The sequence below is a fragment of the Rhamphochromis longiceps genome, linkage group LG12 (genome assembly GCF_057381845.1).
Source record: "Rhamphochromis longiceps isolate RC_006_pf linkage group LG12, R_longiceps_female_GT1.1, whole genome shotgun sequence".
Lineage (NCBI taxonomy): Eukaryota > Metazoa > Chordata > Actinopteri > Cichliformes > Cichlidae > Rhamphochromis > Rhamphochromis longiceps.
The window spans coordinates 24,287,088-24,308,053 of NC_140568.1; the positions used below are offsets into that span (position 1 = coordinate 24,287,088).

Here is a 20,966-nt window from a genome sequence, read left to right on the forward strand (position 1 = left end):
CTGGGCTCTCATTCCTACAGTCACACTGTCAGGTTTCATGAGCTGTGCTTGCCGACTTGTTCAAGCAACTGCTCCTACTTTACCACAGTTACAAAAGCGCTCCTTGTTTATAGTGATGGCATTGTGTGGGTTAAATGTTAGCATTTCGCAGCAACACAGAATGCAAGACTTTGACTGGGAACTCTATTTTCCCTTCTCCTGCCCTGTTTGTTCACTTGCTGGCGGTGAGATTGAGCTGTGCGTCCTTGTGGAAAGTTGGGGGGGGGGGGCTCTGTTGTCCTGACGACCCTGGTGGGAAAGCTAGGTTGTTTGCTGAGAGTGAATGAATTGAGGGAGGTGAGTGAAGAGGGACTAAGCAGGATGGGAAGGGACTGCAAATGAATGAGGTAAAGTTAAAAGAAAATAAAGGACAGTATGTGAGAGGAAGGACCAAGAGTTGCAGCAGATGGAAGATCAGCCCTGAAGGGTGGTCCGGATGAAAGTCTTTTGAAAAGCAGAGCCATCAAATTATAAAACTTAAAGAGGCAATAGAGTGGAGAAAAGAAAAGAGGACAGGTGGAGGGGTGAAGAGCAATGAGAATAAGATCAAAGCATTAAGAGAAGATACAGAGAGGACGGGCTAAATGAGCTCCAAGTGGGTATTTAATACTTGAGAGTTTGCTTTGTTTAACTGAAGGAAATGCTTGAAGATGAGATGCCATCGTGTTTTCAATGAGCCTGTAATAACTGTAATGTAGAGAAGGGAGGATGCTTACATGTGTGTGTGTGTGTGTGTGTGTGTTGTGTACGTGTGTGCCTGTGTGGTGCTGTTGGACAGTTTTGGCAGGAAATGCCAGAGTGATCCCAGTGGACCGTGATTTTAGAAGATTTTTTGCTATCCTCTCTTCTCCTCTCCAGATAAACTATATACCTTCCAGAGTCATAACGATTTACCCCATATAGACTCGCAACAACTCACAGTATTACTTTCATCAAAACTCTTCCCTCCATTAACCACATACTCCAACTGCCCCCTTGGAAACCTCCAATACACTTTGACTGCTTCCCATTGTGCGCCATTGTTGAAGGCGCCCTTCTTAACCTACCCATTTACACTTTTGTGTATCCCCTAGTGCTTTTCATCGTTTTCCCCAGTGTGAACCCATCTCTGAGTGTCTCTTCTCCAACCAGAATATAACTCTCCACCGTGTGGCCCCGTCCCTCTTTAAGCTCCCACCGTCACGACACTGAATTTCTTGTATCCATCTTCTATTGTTTTTAGCTTAAGTGCTGCTGTGTTGTTGAGTAAAAATAAAAGTATAGAGGGGGTTATATTAAGTTTTATTCAAACGGTAATATAACTTAAAATAGTTTTTGTTTGTTTCCGCTCGAGACAGTTTCCTCCCTGCTGAATCAATGCATGCTGTTTGGCTTTGGGAAAAGCTACCGTGTTTTGCGGGTTGCGTTCTTTGCTAGTGCGACGTGCACTATCGCGTGATGGTAGTAAATTTTGTTCTCATATTCTACTGGAACAGTTGCCTGCACAACTAAGCTACCTTTTCTTTAAAGCTTGGGTTGTATTACACATTACAGTTAATTGCAATGTGTGCAGCCTCTGCTTGCAACATAACTGGTTAATGCTATCTGTAGATTAACTGAAGGCTGTAACGTGAAACCAGGTGTTGATCGCTTGATCTTATAGTGCGCGCTGCTGGCCGCCTGTGTCATTTTGTAGTCTTAGCGTTAATCTTGTGTTTTGTCTGCATTTGTTGCAAGATTGCTGTCTCAGGACCTTGATTGACACTTACTACACGGCAGCATAATATTTGTCTATCTTGGTCTCTTTGTCTGTCCCCCCGATATTTTCCATTTATGACAGGGAGGGCTGCTTTTTCTTTTTTTCTCACTGGTCCTTGGCAGTGATTTAATTACTTATTTGTTTAGTTTGTCGTTTTCTAAACTTCTCTGGCTCCGTGTTTTGCTGAGAGCAGATTTTTTAAACCCCCTCCCCTCCTCCTTGCAGCATTCCATTCAGTCTCTCCCTCACCCCCTCTGCCTATGCAATCTGTTGTTTGTTCGCCAAAGATTTTACATTATGTTTAGCTACACTTGCAGTCCTTTCTTATAATTTTGCCATCCGTCGCCTCTGTCATTTCTCTTGGATTTACCATATTCTCTAGGCCAAATAGCTTTTGTGGTCTGTAATAGTCTCCAGGGGAGTCTGATATTTTCTCCACCCTGTCAAGTATTATACAGATCAGTCAGCGTTGCTCACAGGGTGGATCTGAGAAACTCTTATGGGTCATACAGGCGAGTGTTTACGCTTCAAAATTGCACAGCTGTCCTTGAAAGGGGAGGAAACACGAGGCATCTTTAGTGTGAGCATTACCCTACCAGAAATGCAAAACAATGTAAGTGATATTTGCTTATGGTGGAAAAACTACAGGCTTCTTTGTGCTGCCTAAGCAGTGCCTGCATGAAGAAATCACAATATTTAAGAAAAGAAGATGCAAGCATGAAAATGTGACCTTGTCCTCTATGTAGCCAAACTGATAAGGTTTTTTAAGTATTTCAACCAGTCTAAGTGAACAGTGGTCTTTGCAGCAATTAGCTCTGGAGTCGTGCAGGTTTATTGGTAGCTTTCAGTGAGACCTTTAAAATATTTTCAACAAGCAGAAAATGAAAAAAAAACATTGGAAGTTAATGATCATCAAACATTTAGTGACTCTTTGTCTCATTTTAATTTGGGGCGCTGCGTATCCCAGAAGAGAGCAATCATTACAGGATAAAGATTTGTAATCACTGAGAAAGAAAACTTTGCATTGATTTTATTATTAACCCATTCCATGCTAATAAAATGAACCACATGACACAACAAAACCGCTGGATGTGCTCATTGCAGAGGTCAAGATTTTCCATTTATTTTTCATGTTTGCTCTTGACCTCATGCTTTGAAGAAATGCTTCCTGTGGGACAGTTGTTTAATTTCATAAATTCAGCATTAATGATGGTTTATGATACGGTATATTTCACAGCTTCACATTAAACAGAATTGGTAGAGCAAAAGGCAACATTTGCTTCTATTTACTGTCAATATGGTAGGATTATTGCAGGCAGCTGAATTCATCTTTTGTTTGCAGTTTATCACTAATTAGTTCATTATCATTAATTTTGTGCATTGTTTCAGTAGCTTGTATAGTTTTCATTGTTTAACTGGAAAATGCCAGTGAAAAAGGGTTTTATGCTAAAACATTAAAGACTTTTTGCTTCACAGGACATCCTAGAAAGGTATTTTTTTTTCACTGTATGTGAAGTATTGTCTGACTGTATATCCACTATGGCATCTGGTCTGCTTGACTAGGATAAAAACATGCTGCTGATTGGGACTTGGGCATGGTTTTATTATTAGGTCAAAAGTCTTGGCAAGACATCACCATCACGTCATAGCTGGGCCTCTTCAGAGCCAGCTTTACGTCTGACACAGTAGTATACTGGTAATAGACCAGACATTATATGCTGGTCTAAAGTCTGACAACATATGTTTTATGATGACAGTATGGTTTCAGTTACTCTCACACATAGCTATACACTTCTCTTTGTATTTGGCAGTACTTCAGTCTGATCTCATTTGGAAAGGTATAGTTAAGTATTAACTTCATCAGAAATGACAGCAGCAGGATATTACACCCTACTTAATAAACCACAGAACTGCTAGAGGGTACCTGGCTTGTTGAAATAAGATTTCACCCCCATCATTGCAAAAACCTTTTTTTGTGGTTATTTTCAGCTTTTTTGCCTCTTGGCTTCATCAACGTATCAACATTATGTTGCAATGAACAATAGATGGCTGTGCAAAAATCATGAGCCACACTTGATTTCTTTGTATGTCTCTTCCAAGGAACCAGACTTCCTTGTAATTTTTAAAGTGGCCCTGAGCAACAGTTCTCCAGGTTTTCTGAAGGTCTTTCAGAGTTTTTCTTTGGAAATTTTGTTTGGCTGCTTTTCCACTCATTTTCAGCGAAGCATTGTACCTGACAGTTTTCACAAGAGTGTTTTGTTTGTTAAATCACTGACCTGCGGGGGAAAAGAGGCAGTGGTTTGTCTTTTCTCTTAGTTGAAGCTATGAAAATGCCAAAGATAACACAGTTTGACAAACATAAAATAATAATTTTGTACCACTAAGGTGATTTCCAAAGAGCTATTAGCTGAAAACCTGGCATATTCTGGTATGTGTATGATCTCATTCAAAAAATTAGGAAACTGACAAATGAAGGACCAAAAAAGGAGATGAACAGTATCTGAAAATCATATCCTTAAAAAACATGAAAAAAAAATCTGTAAATACCTGATACAGCAACTGAGAAATACATCTAGTGTTTCAGTTGATCCATATACTGTTCACTGAAGCCTCATCAGAAATGTTCTTTGTCAAAGGCTGGTTGAGGCGTGCCAAATTACACAAGAAAAGATGGAAAATTAGTAGCAGCAGATCTTATAGAGTGATGAAATTTGAAGTTTGCAGTTTAAAAGCTGTCACTGTTTAACAGGTTCAACAGTGAGTGTCTGCAGCCATCTTTAAAACACACACAGTGACACAGTGGAAGCTCTGTCGTAGTTTCGGGCTTCATTTCAGTCGTTAGCGTTGGGCATCTTGTTACAATTGATTAAATTATGAATGTAGAAAAGTACCATCAGATTTGGATCCACCATAAAATATCATCTGGAAAACATCAGGCTGGCAACAGCTTCAGTTTTCAGAATGACAACGAAGCAGTTAAACCATACCTGGTGAAAAAAACCCAGAATAGCTCACAACAACAATATTAGACATGAACTGGCCTCTCCGGAGCCCGGACCACAACACTGTTGAAGCAGTGCTGGATCAGTTTGACAGAGAAGAGTACAAAAAGCAGCCAACATCCAAAGAAGAGCTTTGAATGTCCTTCGAGAAGCCTGGAGGTCTATTCCTGAAGACTACTTAAAGCTCATTAGACTTGTACAAATGTTTTTGATTGATAAACTATGTTGTATGTTTGAACATGTCAATAAATTGCTCCTATTTCCTTTTTTTTTAAGCAAACTATAAAAAGAAGTGTGACTCAAGACTTCTACAAAGTACTGCACATTCAAATATCTGTATTAAATTTGTCTTATCATGATCATTACTCCAGTTTAATTGTAACTTTTTTTACAGAGTAGGTAAGGAGGGCAGGACGTTAGGCACGGGAACAGCAAAGAGAATCCGGTCAACATTCAAAATAAAAGACCTCATCCAGACTACACACTTTTATCTGAAATGCTCATTTAAACTGTATGAGGGACAAAATAGCATTGGAGACATCAGATTACACAGACACAAAGCAGGTGTATTTTAGGGGGTTAGTCTTTAGTGACATGTTTCAGTCCTCTACTGTTAAACAGCTCCAATTAAAGGACCTTGCTGCTTGCTTTGAAAGGATTACAGTAATTCTCTGTAGGCTGCCCGAATCCATAAATATGAGGACCAAGACTTTTCCCGTCTCATTTCCTTTGCAACATTCATTTGTATCTTACCTCTTTTTCAAAATGCACTAAATTTTCATCTCGTTCGCCTTCATTCTTTCTGATACTTTTTTTCTGAATGAATCTGGGTCATCTGGAGATTTAAGTGCTTAGAAGAGTTCATATAAAACCATGACTCAGCAACATTGTTTTATGCATGTTATTAATAAGGGACTGCTGCGAAACTAGGTACTCTAGACTGTGCGTAAAGTAGTGGAGCTTCTGATGAAGCTGTTTTCATTGACATATGCACACACTTGTACAACTTAATTGAAAGTATGTGTGCTCTCTGTGCCTCTTTGGCTTAGCATGCAACATTTTTTACTCAGGATACATCACTTAGGTCACACCATACCAGTCTGTAGGACTCTTACAAGCCAGACAAATACTTGGCTTTATTCCGTTACTTCCTCTCTCTTAGTCAGATTTCCTGAAACCCTTCCCATAAACCTCCATGTGTCTCTGCAGTGCAGACGGAAGAATGTGTGCACCATCGCTGTGTGGTCACTATATGAGTATCACGTCTGACTAGACTTATTATGCCCATGTTTGGAGAGAGGAAATGAGCGCCGTGTGCTGCAGGGACGTCTCCAAGCTCCCCAGTCTAGTGCAAACGTAGTGGTAGACTGGGAGACAAGGTAAAAATAGAACTGGAAGGCCAGGTCATCTTTGAGCCAAAAGTAAGGAATTGTGAAGCTGAGAGGAGCAGAAGAAGTATATGTCATGTGAAATAAAAAGACATTATCCATAAAGTAGCCATTTAAATCCTAGGTACAGTAGACAGGCAAATACAAGACTTGACTTAAGTAGTTATAAATTTGTCGATAAGCTTTACCTGGGAGTTGCTGGTGTATGTGTGCCATACATTGGGGAGAGAAAGGGGCACAAAGTAATGGTTGATGGAGAGCTTAATCCTTGTGAATCCTCCCAGCATTTCATCTGTTTTTTTATATCTTATTCTTCATACCCAGTTTATCAGCAGTGTGCAAAATAAAATAAAAAACCCTCTCATATCTCAGCGACTGGCAAAGATGGAAGGAATAAATGACCTATGAGCTCACAAGAACCCGCTGTCAGAGAGACACAGAGGGAGAAAAATGAAGATGAGATATTGCTTCAGTTTGTGAACGAGGTGTGTTTTACTACAAGATTTAAAATAGGAGGAATAAAGCAGAGTTGCTAGAGGTGAAGGTCAGAATAATGAATTTAAAGTGGTAAAGATTGTTACACATCAACTGAATATATAGAGTGAGGACGGATGGCAAAGTTAATAAAAAATGTGAAAAATGATCGGTGATTCTGGGCCCCATAAATATATTCTCATAGATTTACTTCTTTACTTCTTTTTTATAATAAAGGACTAGCACAATAATATGCATTCCCTTAAAAAATTAAATAAAAAAATAAATAGAAGAAAAAACCATCAAAGAATATCTCTTCAGAATCTACAGCACAGGAGAAACGTGTATGCTGTGTTCAAGTGTTTCCTGTGTAATGCAGCACTCTGCTGTTGCAGAGTTTAGCCTGGTGAGGGGAGAGCATGGATACGCAATCATCTGCTTCTGTGATGTTGATCTTGAAATGGTAGAACTTAGCATGTTTGGAGGTATTACAGGGGCGCTGGCAGGCCAAGACAAACCTTCTCTATTGTTACTGGCTCAGGCTTACAGTACATTGTGTGCATGTGCCTGTGTTTCCAGACTGCCATTTCTTTAAATACTTTGAAAACCGATGTTTATTTGTTGAGTTACTGGCTGTGGCTATGATGCTGAGATTTCATTTCCCACTGTTAATTACTTTAAAGAGTTGATGTTTCAGATTATGACATCATTGCTCTAGGCTTTTCTTTTCTTGTTCTCACTCTCTCCCACTTTGCGCCCCATTGCCCTTCATGATGGCCCCTTTCCCGCCCTTTCACGTGTCTCTTCTCTTCTCTTCTCTTCTCTTCTCTTCTCTTCTCTTCTCTTCTCTTCTCTTCTCTTCTCTTCTCTTCTCTTCTCTTCCTCTGAGGTCATAGCTGGCTTGGTTTGGAAGTGGGCTGGAGTACAGACATAAGAGCGTCTGTTTTTCTCATCAGTCAGTCAGTCAGTGCGTGTGTGCCGAGTTGGTGAGGGGGTAGGGGTGTGCTTTATTAATTAGGGGAACAACTTTACCGCTTTTGAAACTTCTATTACTACATTAAAATACCCAATCAAGTGATGCAGACAAAAATGGGCATATAGAGGGAATCTTAATTTCATATGATGTAATATTGCACAGCTTGGCTCAGGTATGAAGCAAGACTCCAAAGCGACTTTGGTCTTATTGTCGAGGACAACTTTCCAGGATAGACAGGATAAAAGACTTCAGCTTGTGTTTGGGAAAAAACATGCTCACTACATAAAACTACTGATATGTCCATGCAGTCATTTAGTGGTTTAATGTGTAAGATTTCGACATGACAGCTATATGTAGGCCTCACCGAGGTTTTTCTTTGATGCTAAATCATTTGTTTTGAGTCAGTAGAACATTTGCTGTCTCCTTGCTCAAAGAAGACCCTATGTGATCAGTTTCTAACTGTAATTTGTGCCTTTCTCAAAAACTGTATCAATAGATGGATAGATACAAAAGATGGTCTTTACTTATTGTGTTTGATTTTGTAATACTGCTTCACTAAATTGAGATTAGGTAAAGATTTGGGGAGAAAGCTGCTGAAAAATAGGATCTTTGCAAAGTCCATCTTAGTGAAAGCTGTGGCAGAACAAAGAGTGTCCCTCAGCTCAGCGTACCTCGTGAGCAAGCTTGTTCTCTGTGGGTGGAAAATTTGCACATGCAATTAAGACTCCTTCACAGTCACATTGACTTTTGACCTTGACAGCTTGGGAATGGCAACCTTGGAATGTTAGAAGACCACGGATGTGGTTTGGTGACTTGTTAAAACTAATAAAAGAGAGCAGCATTGTTGTTGCTGCAGTTTTTGTGGCTAATCTAATCCCGAAACACGTAAGTAAGTGCTTGAGGTGATGCAGAGCTCGTGCCGGGGAGCTGGGGGAGAATGTTCCCATAAGTTGCATTATATTCTTATGCAATCTGATTTCAAATACTTGCAGGGTGATATCATAGATATTAAACAAACATTTGCCAACATTACAAAAACAATAAAAAAAAAACCCCAAAAATGAAAGCGCAGCAGCAACATGTCTCCTCACATGCTCGGCCAGCTTGCAACTTGCTCAGTAGGTTGCACAGTATGGTTATTGTGTCCTCAGCGCACACACATACTGACTGACTTTTGACTGAAGCTTTTTGTTCTTCTGGGAGAAAGAACAAAGGCAGACTTGTTGTATCAGGAAAAATAACAGTGAATGAGAAATGCTAACTGAGTTATTTGGCACCATTGTCAACCCATATACCAAACAGCTGTTTTGTACTCTTTTGTACAGTCAACCGGAACATTTTAAACCGATACTGATGCTTTTAGAATCGAATAGAATAATCCTTTAATTGTCCCACAGGGGGAAATTTGGTTGTAACAGCAGCCAGAAAGACACATATACAAACAAACAGGACACAGGACACAGAACAGAAACACACACACACACACACACACACACACACACACACACACACACACACACACACACACACACACACACACACAGGCCATTCACCTTTGGTCCTTTGTAATCGTTGCTTGTGCCCTTTTGCAATCCAGCTCCAGATGTTATTCTCTGAACTCCAGGAGTCCTACAGTGAAACCTTTACACAGGCCCACAGTCAGACACATACTTGTGCACACAGACGGGCACATGCGGCCCTTTAAAGATTTGACAGTTTCTCTCTCTGCAGGCCGCCTTGTTAAGCAACAGACTCTAACGTACACATTTACACAGATGTGCTTCAAACATGCAAAAGCATCGAGATTATTTAGGAAACACATCTTCTCAAATAGCATAATGGTGTCATTTGGGGTTCAGATCCAGTACAGACAAAATGAACTTGCCTTAAGGTTTGTTTCTTTGTTTTGGTTCTTATGAAGTCACACATTTCCCTCTTGCAGCAAACCACATATAAGCCCTTTTATTGTGTGTATCAATCTTAAATCAGTCACCAAGCTCTTAATTGAGCCGTTGTTTTTCAGTGGTCTCATGAAAACACATCATCAGTTTGTCGAGTTGCCACAGCAACAGTCTTCTCACTGAAGGGTGCGGTGGGGCAGGTTTTCACCTGCAAAACACTTAACAAAAAATAAAAGCCCCATCGGTGTGCACACTGTTTATTTCACAATCAGGAGTTGCCCATCGATGAGGAAAATGCTGTGAATGCAGCTTATTGTGTTACAATGTGCCGTGCTGTTTTATCTCTGTGCTGTAAGGGTCTTTGGTGAACAAGAGCAGGAAGGGAGACAGAACAAAGTGAGCGAGCACGTGTGTCACAGTTGAAAAGAATTTATTTTTGTCGGTGTAATAGTGCTTCTGCACAGCAAGGAAGCTTGTTGTTTTTCAGACAAAGCACTGGTATGCGCAGGAAAACATTTGGCTTTGGGCTTGCATACACAGAAATCATGCTATTGTTTGCATCTTGACCTGTGTGTGTTTGTATGTTCACAGGGCATTATTTGCATATGATGGAGTCACAAACAACCTCAAACTGGCTGACTCAGGAGGTAAAGTGGACTCTTATTTTTATCATTTACCTTCATAAGACCACAAAAAAGCTTGTTTGCTCCTCTGCTTGGGCTTGAAAGAAGTTGATATATAAAAAGAAAGTGCAGCGTATTTGCACATCAATATCCCTTTGTTCCCTCACCCTGCATCTGTCTCTTTCCTAACAGCGGGTGGTGTGGCAGAGCTGGCTGCTAAGTTTCACATCTCAAAGCCTCAATATGGACTGTGCAAAGTCGGAAGTGTAGAGACAGGAGCCCCCCGGATCGTGCTGATCAGCTGGGTGAGTAGCAGACGGGCTCATGGGGCTTAACTTGTGTAAGCATTCCCCTATCATAACACAAATACCAGCTCGAATTACTCAAACACACATGCATTCTTTGCCATGAAAACAGCAGGTACGCTTCAAACACAAGGACTCACAGACTTAAATTAATTTGGAGGCAGCTGGGTCATTTTGCAGCTCTGAGATAAGGGGTTTCACATGTTGTTGTGGTCAGATACAGAAGCGTACGCCCTTATTAACTTATAAAGTATTCTGGAGAAACCCGAAATATTCCTGGCTTATTTTCATTCAGCACTCTTGTTTTCAGAGGCTTACATGAAATTTGGAAGAAAAGCTTTGAAAATGTCTCAGTGCAGTGGAAAAATGAGTGAATTACAAGGCGAGCAGAGGACCTAAGTGTCAAAGACGCAACCTGTAACCATAATATTTTCACCACCGTTGTATCTGGTGCTTGAAGTGGTATGGTAGTATATAGCTCTTCCCTAAAGAAACGCTGCCTTTGTTCTGCTCCAAACATGTCCACTGTTACTGTCTTTGATTTGTCTTTCCAGCTGTCAGGAGCACTTCATTCCAAAAGGCCTACTCTTTGATTTTATGTTCATCTACAAACTTTAGTTTATTCTGGTACACTTCCCATGCGGATCAAATTTGTGCACTGTAAACACATGCAGCTCAGGCTACCTGGAGATCCTGGGTTCAAATTTTGGGTCTTTTTAGAGACCGTTGTTTTAAATTTAGACTGACTTTGCTTAGATTTCTAGTTCTACACAAATAGTCACTAAATACACAAATATACACAATTGTTGATAGTTTTCCTCACAATGGAATAATTCAATTCAAATAATTTGGAGAAATCCTGTTCTTTCAGACACGCACTTATTGACAAGTTGGTTTTTTTAAATCCCTTTGAGAACTTATTGGCATGACGACACTAAACACTTCTCAAGATGATCAGTCTTCAGATGCCTCATGACATCGTTTGAATCCTGTTGTTTCCCAGCCTGTTTCCTTCATGTCTTTTTTTAGTCTTCTAAGAGAGATCTGTGATATCAGTCTAAGTGTCTACATCCTGTTTGTATGCAGGTTGGCCAAAATGTCGATGACTACAGGAGAACAGAATGTGCCACCCACATTCCAGCCCTCAAGAACTTCTTTAAGGTGCAGTGCATAAGAATGTGAACTTGACAATGGCCTTCGGGTTTGCTAAAGTAAATCCAGTCATTTGTGTTTTTGTTTGGCTTCATTTAAGAGGAAATAATTCCATCTGTGCAAGGACCGTTTAGACCCGGAGGTAGTGCTGTGCAAAAAACACTTGCAGTTTCTGTTACTCTTTCTGTTCATTTAGATTCTGTTTAATTTCCTGTGAAATTCCAAAATAATAGTGAAAAATGTGTTTTATACTTTCCTATAATCTTTGTCCCTGAATTCTAGACCGTTTACCCTCAAACTCTATATTTACACTTTGTAGTTTGCTTAGTATTGTTTTGAGAGTTTCCTGTCCTCAGACCCCTTCCTGCCCTACTGGTTTGTTGGTTCAGGGTGAGATTGCTAAGTTTTGTTTAAAATTCTGTTGTTGGTGGTACAACCCACAAGTCCCATGCCAAAGTCAAGTAGTGGTAAGATAGACAGGAAGCAGATGGACCAGAGAAAAGAGAACTGTGTAATTTCTATGATTCAGCTGCATGTGCATATTTTTAGGATTCAGGTGTGTTTACAGCATATGACAAAAACTGTCCATCACTGCTGACGATTCCCCTGTCTGTGCCCCTCAAACAGTATTTATTTTGTGTGTCAGTGAGTAGAAAGGATTGAACCGACCCCTAGGTTTACCACTTTCCATACAAAGGCATCACCCAGTCGACTGTAGGAGCATCTGTGGAATGTTTGTTGTTTTTTTTGTCTCTTTTTTTAAAACAATGAATGTGGGCTCTGGGATTTTATAAGAAACCAGTTGAAAGCCCACTATCCCCTCTCTGAGTCTTGTGTGAGGCTTCTTTGATCAGAATTTCTTGTGGGATTTCATAATCATAGAAACATGATTTCATGGTGGACGTTAAGGGGAATGAAGAAAATCACTTCTCCTTAGGTGAGCTGTGGGACAAAAGAGGCTTCTAAACTTAGCCAACACACACAAACATGCTCATTAATAAGCAGGACTGTTTAAGTACCCGGTGGTCACTACTGCTAATGTAAAATGCAAAAAGGAAGAGAAACAATTTATTCTAATTTGACCTTATACAATAGACGCATGGATGTCATTTGTAGAAGTACGCGGTGATCATACATGACTATGCAAAACTGTCTTTTGTTCATGCAAACGTCTTTAATCAGTTTTCCCACAAATACTAAAATGCTCACTTATGGCATAATTTACAGTACAGGTGATGATCTCACTAGTATCAAGACAGCTTACGAAAAAACGTCAAACACACTGGTGTGTTTCCGGCTTGTGTTGTATTGGAGTTGGTGTGTAGTGAACCTTAAAAATTATCTGTCAAAGTATTTATATTCAGACTTAAGCTGTCTTTATTTGTAGAATTGCATAGCCAATGTACAGTACAGTCGATGATTTAATATTATTAACAGCTCATATGTTTGTGGAGACAAATCGTTTAAGGATCACAAATGACCCCAGTATCTATCACAGGCGCTGTTCTGTTCCATGTCCAATAAAACTGATTCGATGCGTAATTATGATTATGCAATATACTGGAGACTCAAAGGCTACCTGATATTGGTCTTTGAGAATTGTTTTATTTTAACAAATCAGTAGCTGAAATATTGATACACAAAAAGTCACTCCCTCACCTGCTAAATGCCTACATTAACCAGATGCTATAATCTAAACAGCTCTCTTATTTCTGAGCCGTACTTGACCTTGCAGTGACGTGAAAAACAAAACCATGGAAATGATCTATAAATATATACAGATTGGATGGGTGATAACATCTGGGGATGCAATAGCTTGTTCTTTTTTAAAATCATGGCTGTTTTTACCCTAAGTAAGCCATAAGTTTTTTACTTATCTTTCTTTTTTTTCTCTTTTCCCTCCACTTTGTTTCTGTTTTTTCTGGCTCGCTATGCTGCATGTCCCAGCTGGCAGTGAGGGGGTTTTGTCGAGGCGAGTCTGGTTTGGGTGTGTTATAAACTGAAGTTAATGTGGCATTAAGTTATGAAAACTAAATTATGAATAGGGTGCAGGTGTTTCCATTGTTAATTTCTACCAAAAAACAAATAACTGAATTAAGTTTTGACAGAAGAGCATTGTGTTTGTGTGTGTGTGTGTGTGTGTGTGTGTGTGTGTGTGTGTGTGTGTGTGTGTGTGTGTGTGTGTGTGAGTCCAAGTGCATAAGATTAGAAACAGTAGTGTCAAATTCTAAACAAAGAAGTTAGTTAGACTCAAGACATTTTGAATTAAGACACAAATTGGAGCATTGTAGAGAGCAGAGAACCTGGATGCTCTGATGCATACTCAACTGAGTGGGGACATCTCACAAAGGCACATCTTTTCCAATCCTGATATTTACAGTGGGGCAAAAAAGTATTTAGTCAGCCACCGATTGTGCAAGTTCCCCCACTTAAAACGATGACAGAGGTCAGTAATTTGCACCAGAGGTACACTTCAACTGTGAGAGACAGAATGTAAAAAAAAATCCATGAATTCACATGGTAGGATTTGTAAAGAATTTATTCGTAAATCAGGGTGGAAAATAAGTATTTGGTCACCTCAAACAAGGAAAATCTCTGGCTCTCACAGACCTGTAACGTCTTCTGTAAGAAGCTTTTCTGTCCCCCACTCGTTACCTGTATGAATGGCACCTGTTTGAACTCATCATCTGTATAAAAGACACCTGTCCACAGCCTCAAACAGTCAGACTCCAAACTCCGCCATGGCCAAGACCAAAGAGCTTTCGAAGGACACCAGGAAAAGTATTGTAGACCTGCACCAGACTGGGAAGAGTGAATCTACAATAGGCAAGCAGCTTGGTGTGAAAAAATCAACTGTGGGAGCAATCATCAGAAAATGGAAGACATACAAGACCACTGATAATCTCCCTCGATCTGGGGCTCCACGCAAGATCTCATCCCGTGGGGTCAAAATGATCATGAGAACGGTGAGCAAAGATCCCAGAACCACACGGGGGGACCTGGTGAATGACCTGCAGAGAGCTGGGACCAAAGTAACAAAGGTCACCATCAGTAACACATTACAACGGCAGGGAATCAAATCCCGCAGTGCCAGACGTGTTCCGCTGCTGAAGCCAGTGCATGTCCAGGCCCGTCTGAAGTTTGCCAGAGAGCACATGGATGATACAGCAGAGGATTGGGAGAATGTCATGTGGTCAGATGAAACCAAAGTAGAACTTTTTGGTATAAACTCAACTCGTCGTGTTTGGAGGAAGAAGAATACTGAGTTGCATCCCAAGAACACCATACCTACTGTGAAGCATGGGGGTGGAAACATCATGCTATGGGGCTGTTTTTCTGCCAAGAGGACAGGACGACTGATCCGTGTTAAGGACAGAATGAATGGGGCCATGTATCGTGAGATTTTGAGCCAAAACCTCCTTCCATCAGTGAGAACTTTGAAGATGAAACGAGGCTGGGTCTTCCAACATGACAATGATCCAAAACACACCGGCCGGGCAACAAAGAAGTGGCTCCGTAAGAAGCATTTGAAAGTCCTGGAGTGGCCTAGCAAGTCTCCAGACCTCAACCCCATAGAAAATCTGTGGCGGGAGTTGAAAGTCTGCGTTGCTCGGCGACAGCCCCAAAACATCACTGCTCTCGAGAAGATCTGCATGGAGGAATGGGCCAAAATACCAGCTACTGTGTGTGCAAACCTGGTAAAGACCTATAGTAAACGTTTGACCTCTGTTATTGCCAACAAAGGTTATGTTACAAAGTATTGAGTTGTATTTTTGTTATTGACCAAATACTTATTTTCCACCCTGATTTACGAATAAATTCTTTACAAATCCTACCATGTGGATTCATGGATTTTTTTTTCACATTCTGTCTCTCACAGTTGAAGTGTACCTCTGGTGCAAATTACTGACCTCTGTCATCATTTTAAGTGGGGGAACTTGCACAATCGGTGGCTGACTAAATACTTTTTTGCCCCACTGTATAAAATGTGCATTTGGTTCATCAAACATACAATAAGTATCTGCTGGTTAAATGATAATGTATCAGTCCTGTTTCTGGGTCTCCTTTCTACTGTGGGTCTACTGTTACAAATGACACTGTCACCTTTTTAACACGTTGTAATGTTTTTGTTATATTTAATAGAAACAAGCCCCCCAAAAGTCATTAGGGATCATGGTCAGCCAGCCGACTATACATATCTTTAAGTTTTTAAAAACTGCAGTCCATGGGCTCGAATATCAAATATTTGAATCTCTCTGGCTGAATAAAAGTTCAGTGTTGACATTTTAGGAATTAGTCAAAACCAGGCACCAATGTGTTATGACTAACCTTGTGTTGTGAATGGGCCCATTTTTAACTCTTTTTTTCAGGATCTTCTTCCTCCTGTATGCTAGCTACCAGGCAATTTATGATATGTCAGCTAGCCCATCTTCACTGACCCTCCAACCACCATTGCTATTTAGTCTACTTTCAAAGGTACACCAGAGCACTGTGTTTTAGTTTTTTAGAAGTACTTCAGTCAAAACATGGTATCTGATCTTTAGGTGAAAACTGGATTCCTAACTTCCCGGCAACTTCTAACTCTGCTAAACTTTGTGAACCTCTTGATATCTGAACGTTAAACCTTATTGTAACAGCTGGGGAAGCTGAAAGAGTTTGTCCTGTTTTTCTTTCTTTCAGTGGTCCTGAGTTCGATTTTTAGACTTTAGATCTCGGGATGGCTAGTGATGTCATACTTAACAAGTAGATACATTTATTCGGTCACATTATGCCTTTGTTATTTAAGGCCAAATGTTTTTTTTAAGGTGGAACAGGAGATTAGGTCTCAAAAAAACATTAGGCTTGTAAATAAGGAATAATTGAAGATGTTTGGGTCAAGGTATCTTGAAGCACTTCAAATCACACATGTTGTCTGTCATAATAACTGACAACCCAAATATTATAGCAATCTTGTCAATTCACAGTTTTATTGGTGTTATTCTTCGTGAACAACTTGCATTTTTTTAAGAAGAATAAATGTTTGCAATACTAATAATTCGGCCACAAGCGCTGGCCAACACTAACTTCTATTATAAGTAACCCATCAGTCAAGTGGGACAAACTTTAACTGGGGAAACTTGAGTTGCCCCGAATCCACCTACTGCCTATTACTCTGAGCAACTCCTTAGTTGGAAAGAGACTATGAAGCACTCTGGTTCCAGAGCAGAGAGACAGTTTGTGTGGAGTTTGAGCCCAATTACAGCTAAAAAGTCTCTCAACCTGTCACATCACCTTGGGCTACTTTCCCTCCCTGGCAGGTTATATCGTTATACCTATAGTAAGTTTTCAATGCCAAGGTCATCAGTGTCACAAATCCCAAAAAGACTGTTTCAACATCCCACTTTATGAAATTTTCCCATGGAAATAACTAGGCCAAGACACGTTATTCTGAATAGAGAGGTTGACTATTAAGGCAGTACTTTGAGCTCATATAGAACGTTTTGGAGTTTTTGAAGCTTTGCATTTATATTGTTTTGCTAGAGTATGTTATTATCTGAATCTGGGTACAAATTTAAAGCTTTCTGATAACCAATGAAGGTCATTGCATTGTTAGCAAGTCAAATGCCATGTGGTTGAAACACTGTGGGATGGATGTTAGATTGGAACATAACACAGTATGGTATGGGCTTCAAGAGCTTACAGTTACAAAGATTAAAAAGGAAGGTTTTGTCCTAACATATGACCATTATGAAATCCGAATGATGTAAAATGACATGAACATGCTCACATATGAGTTATAGAAATGGTCTGAATAGAATTAGAGGTGATTTCTATACATTTTAATAAGATACAGATAGTTTCATTTTTCCTAAAACTGTTATTTCAGTTTAATTGAATTCAATCTTATTTAAATAGCACCAGATGTCACCTGAAGATCCTGCAATAATAGAGAGACAACCAAAACAATCACAGGGCATCCTGTTAGCAAGCACTTGGCGACACTGGGAAGGAAAAACCTTTGCATTTTCCCAGTGCATTTTTAACACTTTTAAGTCTCTTAAAATTACAAGCATGGTAATACCTATTTTGCTTTATATTATTCAGCACTACAAGGGCATTTGCTTTGAGTGTGAGTTGTTTTGATGAACACTTTCGTCCTGTACTTGATTAAATGCAGACTGTCTGTAATGTTTTGCACTTGCACATTCATAAGAGAATACTGGGCTGTGCTACTGAGAAGTGTTCCCGTAGACCTTGATTTGTTTCCATGATTTTCCCAGTGCGGCTGGCAGCACTGTGGACTACTTCTCTGGTCTCTGTGCCAACTCTGTGTGTAGTTGGCAGTGGCAGCCAGAGTGATATGGATTATGGACTGTACTGACATGTATTACAGGGCGCACTGAATTCTCTGCTCAGTGTCAGTGTCAGTGTTGTCACTTGGATAAATCTGTGGTTTCCTGTTGGAGGCTGACAGACCAGGCCCTCCATCAACAAGCCTAGATTTACTCTCCATGGAAATTATACCAAGGTCCTGGCCACATACAAATGCTTGTATGCACACACAGACATGAGTTAAGTCCATGTTTAACAAAGTAAAATATAGTTCTTTGTTTTGTTTTTTGTCCATTCTCCAGTAAACATGAAATGCAGGCACAGTTTTTTTCTTTCTCTTGAAACTAAAGGCTTTAATTCATTTTGCTGTTTTGAACTTATTGTGAAGACAATGTGCAACACAGAGTGATACAGTGTATGTCTTGTAAGTTTTGCTGTCAATATACATCCATCCATCCATCCATCGTCATCCGCTTTGTCCGGGGTTGGGTCGCGGGGGCAGCAGCCTAAGCAAAGAGGCCCAGACCTCCCTCTCCCCAGCCACCTCCTCCAGCTTGTCCGGGGGAATACCAAGGCGTTCCCAGGCCAGCCGAGAGATATAATCTCTCCAGCGTGTCCTGGGTCTGCCCCGGGGCCTCCTCCCGGTGGGACATGCCTGGAACACCTCACCCAGGAGGCGCCCAGGGGGCATCCTTGTCAGATGCCCGAACCACCTCAGCTGGCTCCTTTCGATGTGGAGCAGCAGCTGCTCTACTCTGAGCCCCTCCCGGATGGCCGAACTTCTCACCCTATCTCTAAGGGAGAGGCCAGCCACCCTTCGGAGGAAGCTCATTTCTGCCGCTTGTATCCGCGATCTCGTTCTTTCGGTCACTACCCACAGCTCGTGGCCATAGGTGAGGGTAGGGACGTAGATCGACCGGTAAATTGAGAGCTTCGCTTTTACACTCAGCTCCCTCTTCACCACGACGGACCGGTGCAACGTCCGCATTACTGCAGCTGCAGCCCCAATCCGTCTGTCGATCTCCGGCTCCCTTCTCCCATCACTCGCGAACAAGACCCTGAGATACTTGAACTCCTCCACTTGGGGCAGGAACTCATCCCCGACCCGGAGTGGGCACTCCACCCTTTTCCGGCTGAGAACCATGGCCTCAGATTTGGAGGTGCTGATCCTCATTCCCGCTGCTTCACACTCGGCTGCGAACCGTTCCAGTGCGAGCTGGAGGCCCTCACCCGATGAAGCCAACAGAACCACATCATCTGCAAAAATCAGAGATGAGATTCTGAGGCCACCAAAGCGAAAGCCCTCCGCCACTTGGCTGCACCTAGAAATCCTGTCCATAAAAATTATGAACAGAACCGGAGACAAAGGGCAGCCCTGGCGAAGCCCATCACCCACCGGGAACGAGTCCGACTTATTGCCGGCAATGCGAACCAAGCTCTTGCAACGGTTGTATAGGGATCGAATGGCCCGTAGCAATGGGCCAGACACCCCATATTCCCGCAACACCTCCCACAGGACACCCCGAGGGACACGGTCGAATGCCTTCTCCAAGTCCACAAAACACATGTAGACTGGTTGGGCAAACTCCCATGCACCCTCAAGTATCCTGGAGAGGATAAAGAGCTGGTCCAGTGTTCCGCGACCAGGACGAAAACCGTATTGTTCCTCCTGTATCCGAGGTTCGACTAACGGACGAACTCTCCTTTCCAGCACCCTGGCATAGACTTTCCCAGGGAGGCTGAGGAGTGTGATCCCCCTATAGTTGGAACACACCCTCCGGTCCCCTTTCTTAAAGATGGGGACCACCACCCCGGTCTGCCAGTCCACAGGTACTGCCCCTGATCTCCACGCAACATTGCAGAGGCGTGTCAACCAGGACAGCCCTACAACGTCCAGAGCCTTCAGGAACTCGGGGCGGACCTCATCAACACCAGGGGCTCTGCCACCAAGGAGTTGTTTAACTGCCTCAGTGACCTCGCCCCCGGAAATTGGCGGGTCATTCCCCTCATCCCCAGACTCTGCTTCCTCCTCGGAAGACGTGTCAGTGGGATTAAGGAGGTCCTTGAAGTATTCCTTCCACCGCCTGACAATTTTCTCAGTCGACGTCAGCAGCGCTCCGCCAGCACTATACACAGTGCAGGTAGAGCACCGCTTTCCCCTCCTGAGACGTCTGACGGTTTGCCAGAATCTCTTCGAGGCAGTCCGAAAGTCTTTTTCCATGGCCTCTCTGAACTCCTCCCACACCCGAGTTTTTGCTTCAGCCACTGCCCGAGCCGCATTCCGCTTGGCCTGTCGATACCTGTCGGCTGCCTCCGGAGTCCCACAGGCTAACCAAGCCCGATAGGACTCCTTCTTCAGCCTGGTGGCTCCCTTCACCTCTGGTGTCCACCATTTGGTTCGGGGATTACCACCACGGCAGGCACCCACCACCTTGCGGCCGCAGCTCAATGCAGCAGATTCGGCAATGGAGACGCTGAACATGGTCCATTCGGACTCAATGTCCCCGGTCTCCCTCGGAATGCTGTTGAAGCTCTGCCGGAGGTGTGCGTTGAAGATCTCGCAGACTGGGGCCTCTGCTAGACGTTCCCAGCACACCCTCACTACGCGTTTAGGTGCACCAGGTCTGTCCAGCGTCCTCCCCCGCCACCTGATCCAACTCACCACCAGGTGGTGATCAGTTGACAGCTCAGCCCCTCTCTTTACCCGAGTGTCCAGAACATATGGTCGCAGGTCTGCTGATACGATTACAAAATCGATCATCGACCTACGGCCTAGAGTGTCCTGGTGCCACGTGCACTTATGGACACTCTTATGTTCGAACAGGGTGTTCGTTATGGCCAAACTGTGGTTAGCACAGAAGTCCAATAACAGAGCACCGCTCGGGTTCAGATCAGGGAGGCCGTTCCTCCCAATCACGCCCCTCCAGGTCTCGCTGTCGTTACCCACGTGAGCATTGAAGTCTCCCAGCAGGACAACAGAGTCTCCAGGTGGAGCACCCTCCAGCACCCCCCCCAGGGACTCTAAGAAGGCTGGGTACTCTGAACTGCCACTCGGC

The 20,966-nt window shown here is 42.2% G+C and overlaps 1 protein-coding gene across 1 annotated transcript in view; it reads left to right on the plus strand.

Annotated features, from left to right (window-relative positions):
- LOC146657301 (uncharacterized) overlaps positions 1 to 20,966 on the plus strand; it is a 36,342-nt gene that overhangs the window by 7,436 nt on the left and 7,940 nt on the right. Inside the window, exons 2-4 of the mRNA XM_085425286.1 lie at positions 10,110 to 10,165; positions 10,334 to 10,446; positions 11,533 to 11,607. Of these exons, the coding sequence (XP_085281412.1) occupies positions 10,110 to 10,165; positions 10,334 to 10,446; positions 11,533 to 11,607 (244 nt within the window). The remainder of the gene's footprint in view (positions 1 to 10,109; positions 10,166 to 10,333; positions 10,447 to 11,532; positions 11,608 to 20,966) is intronic.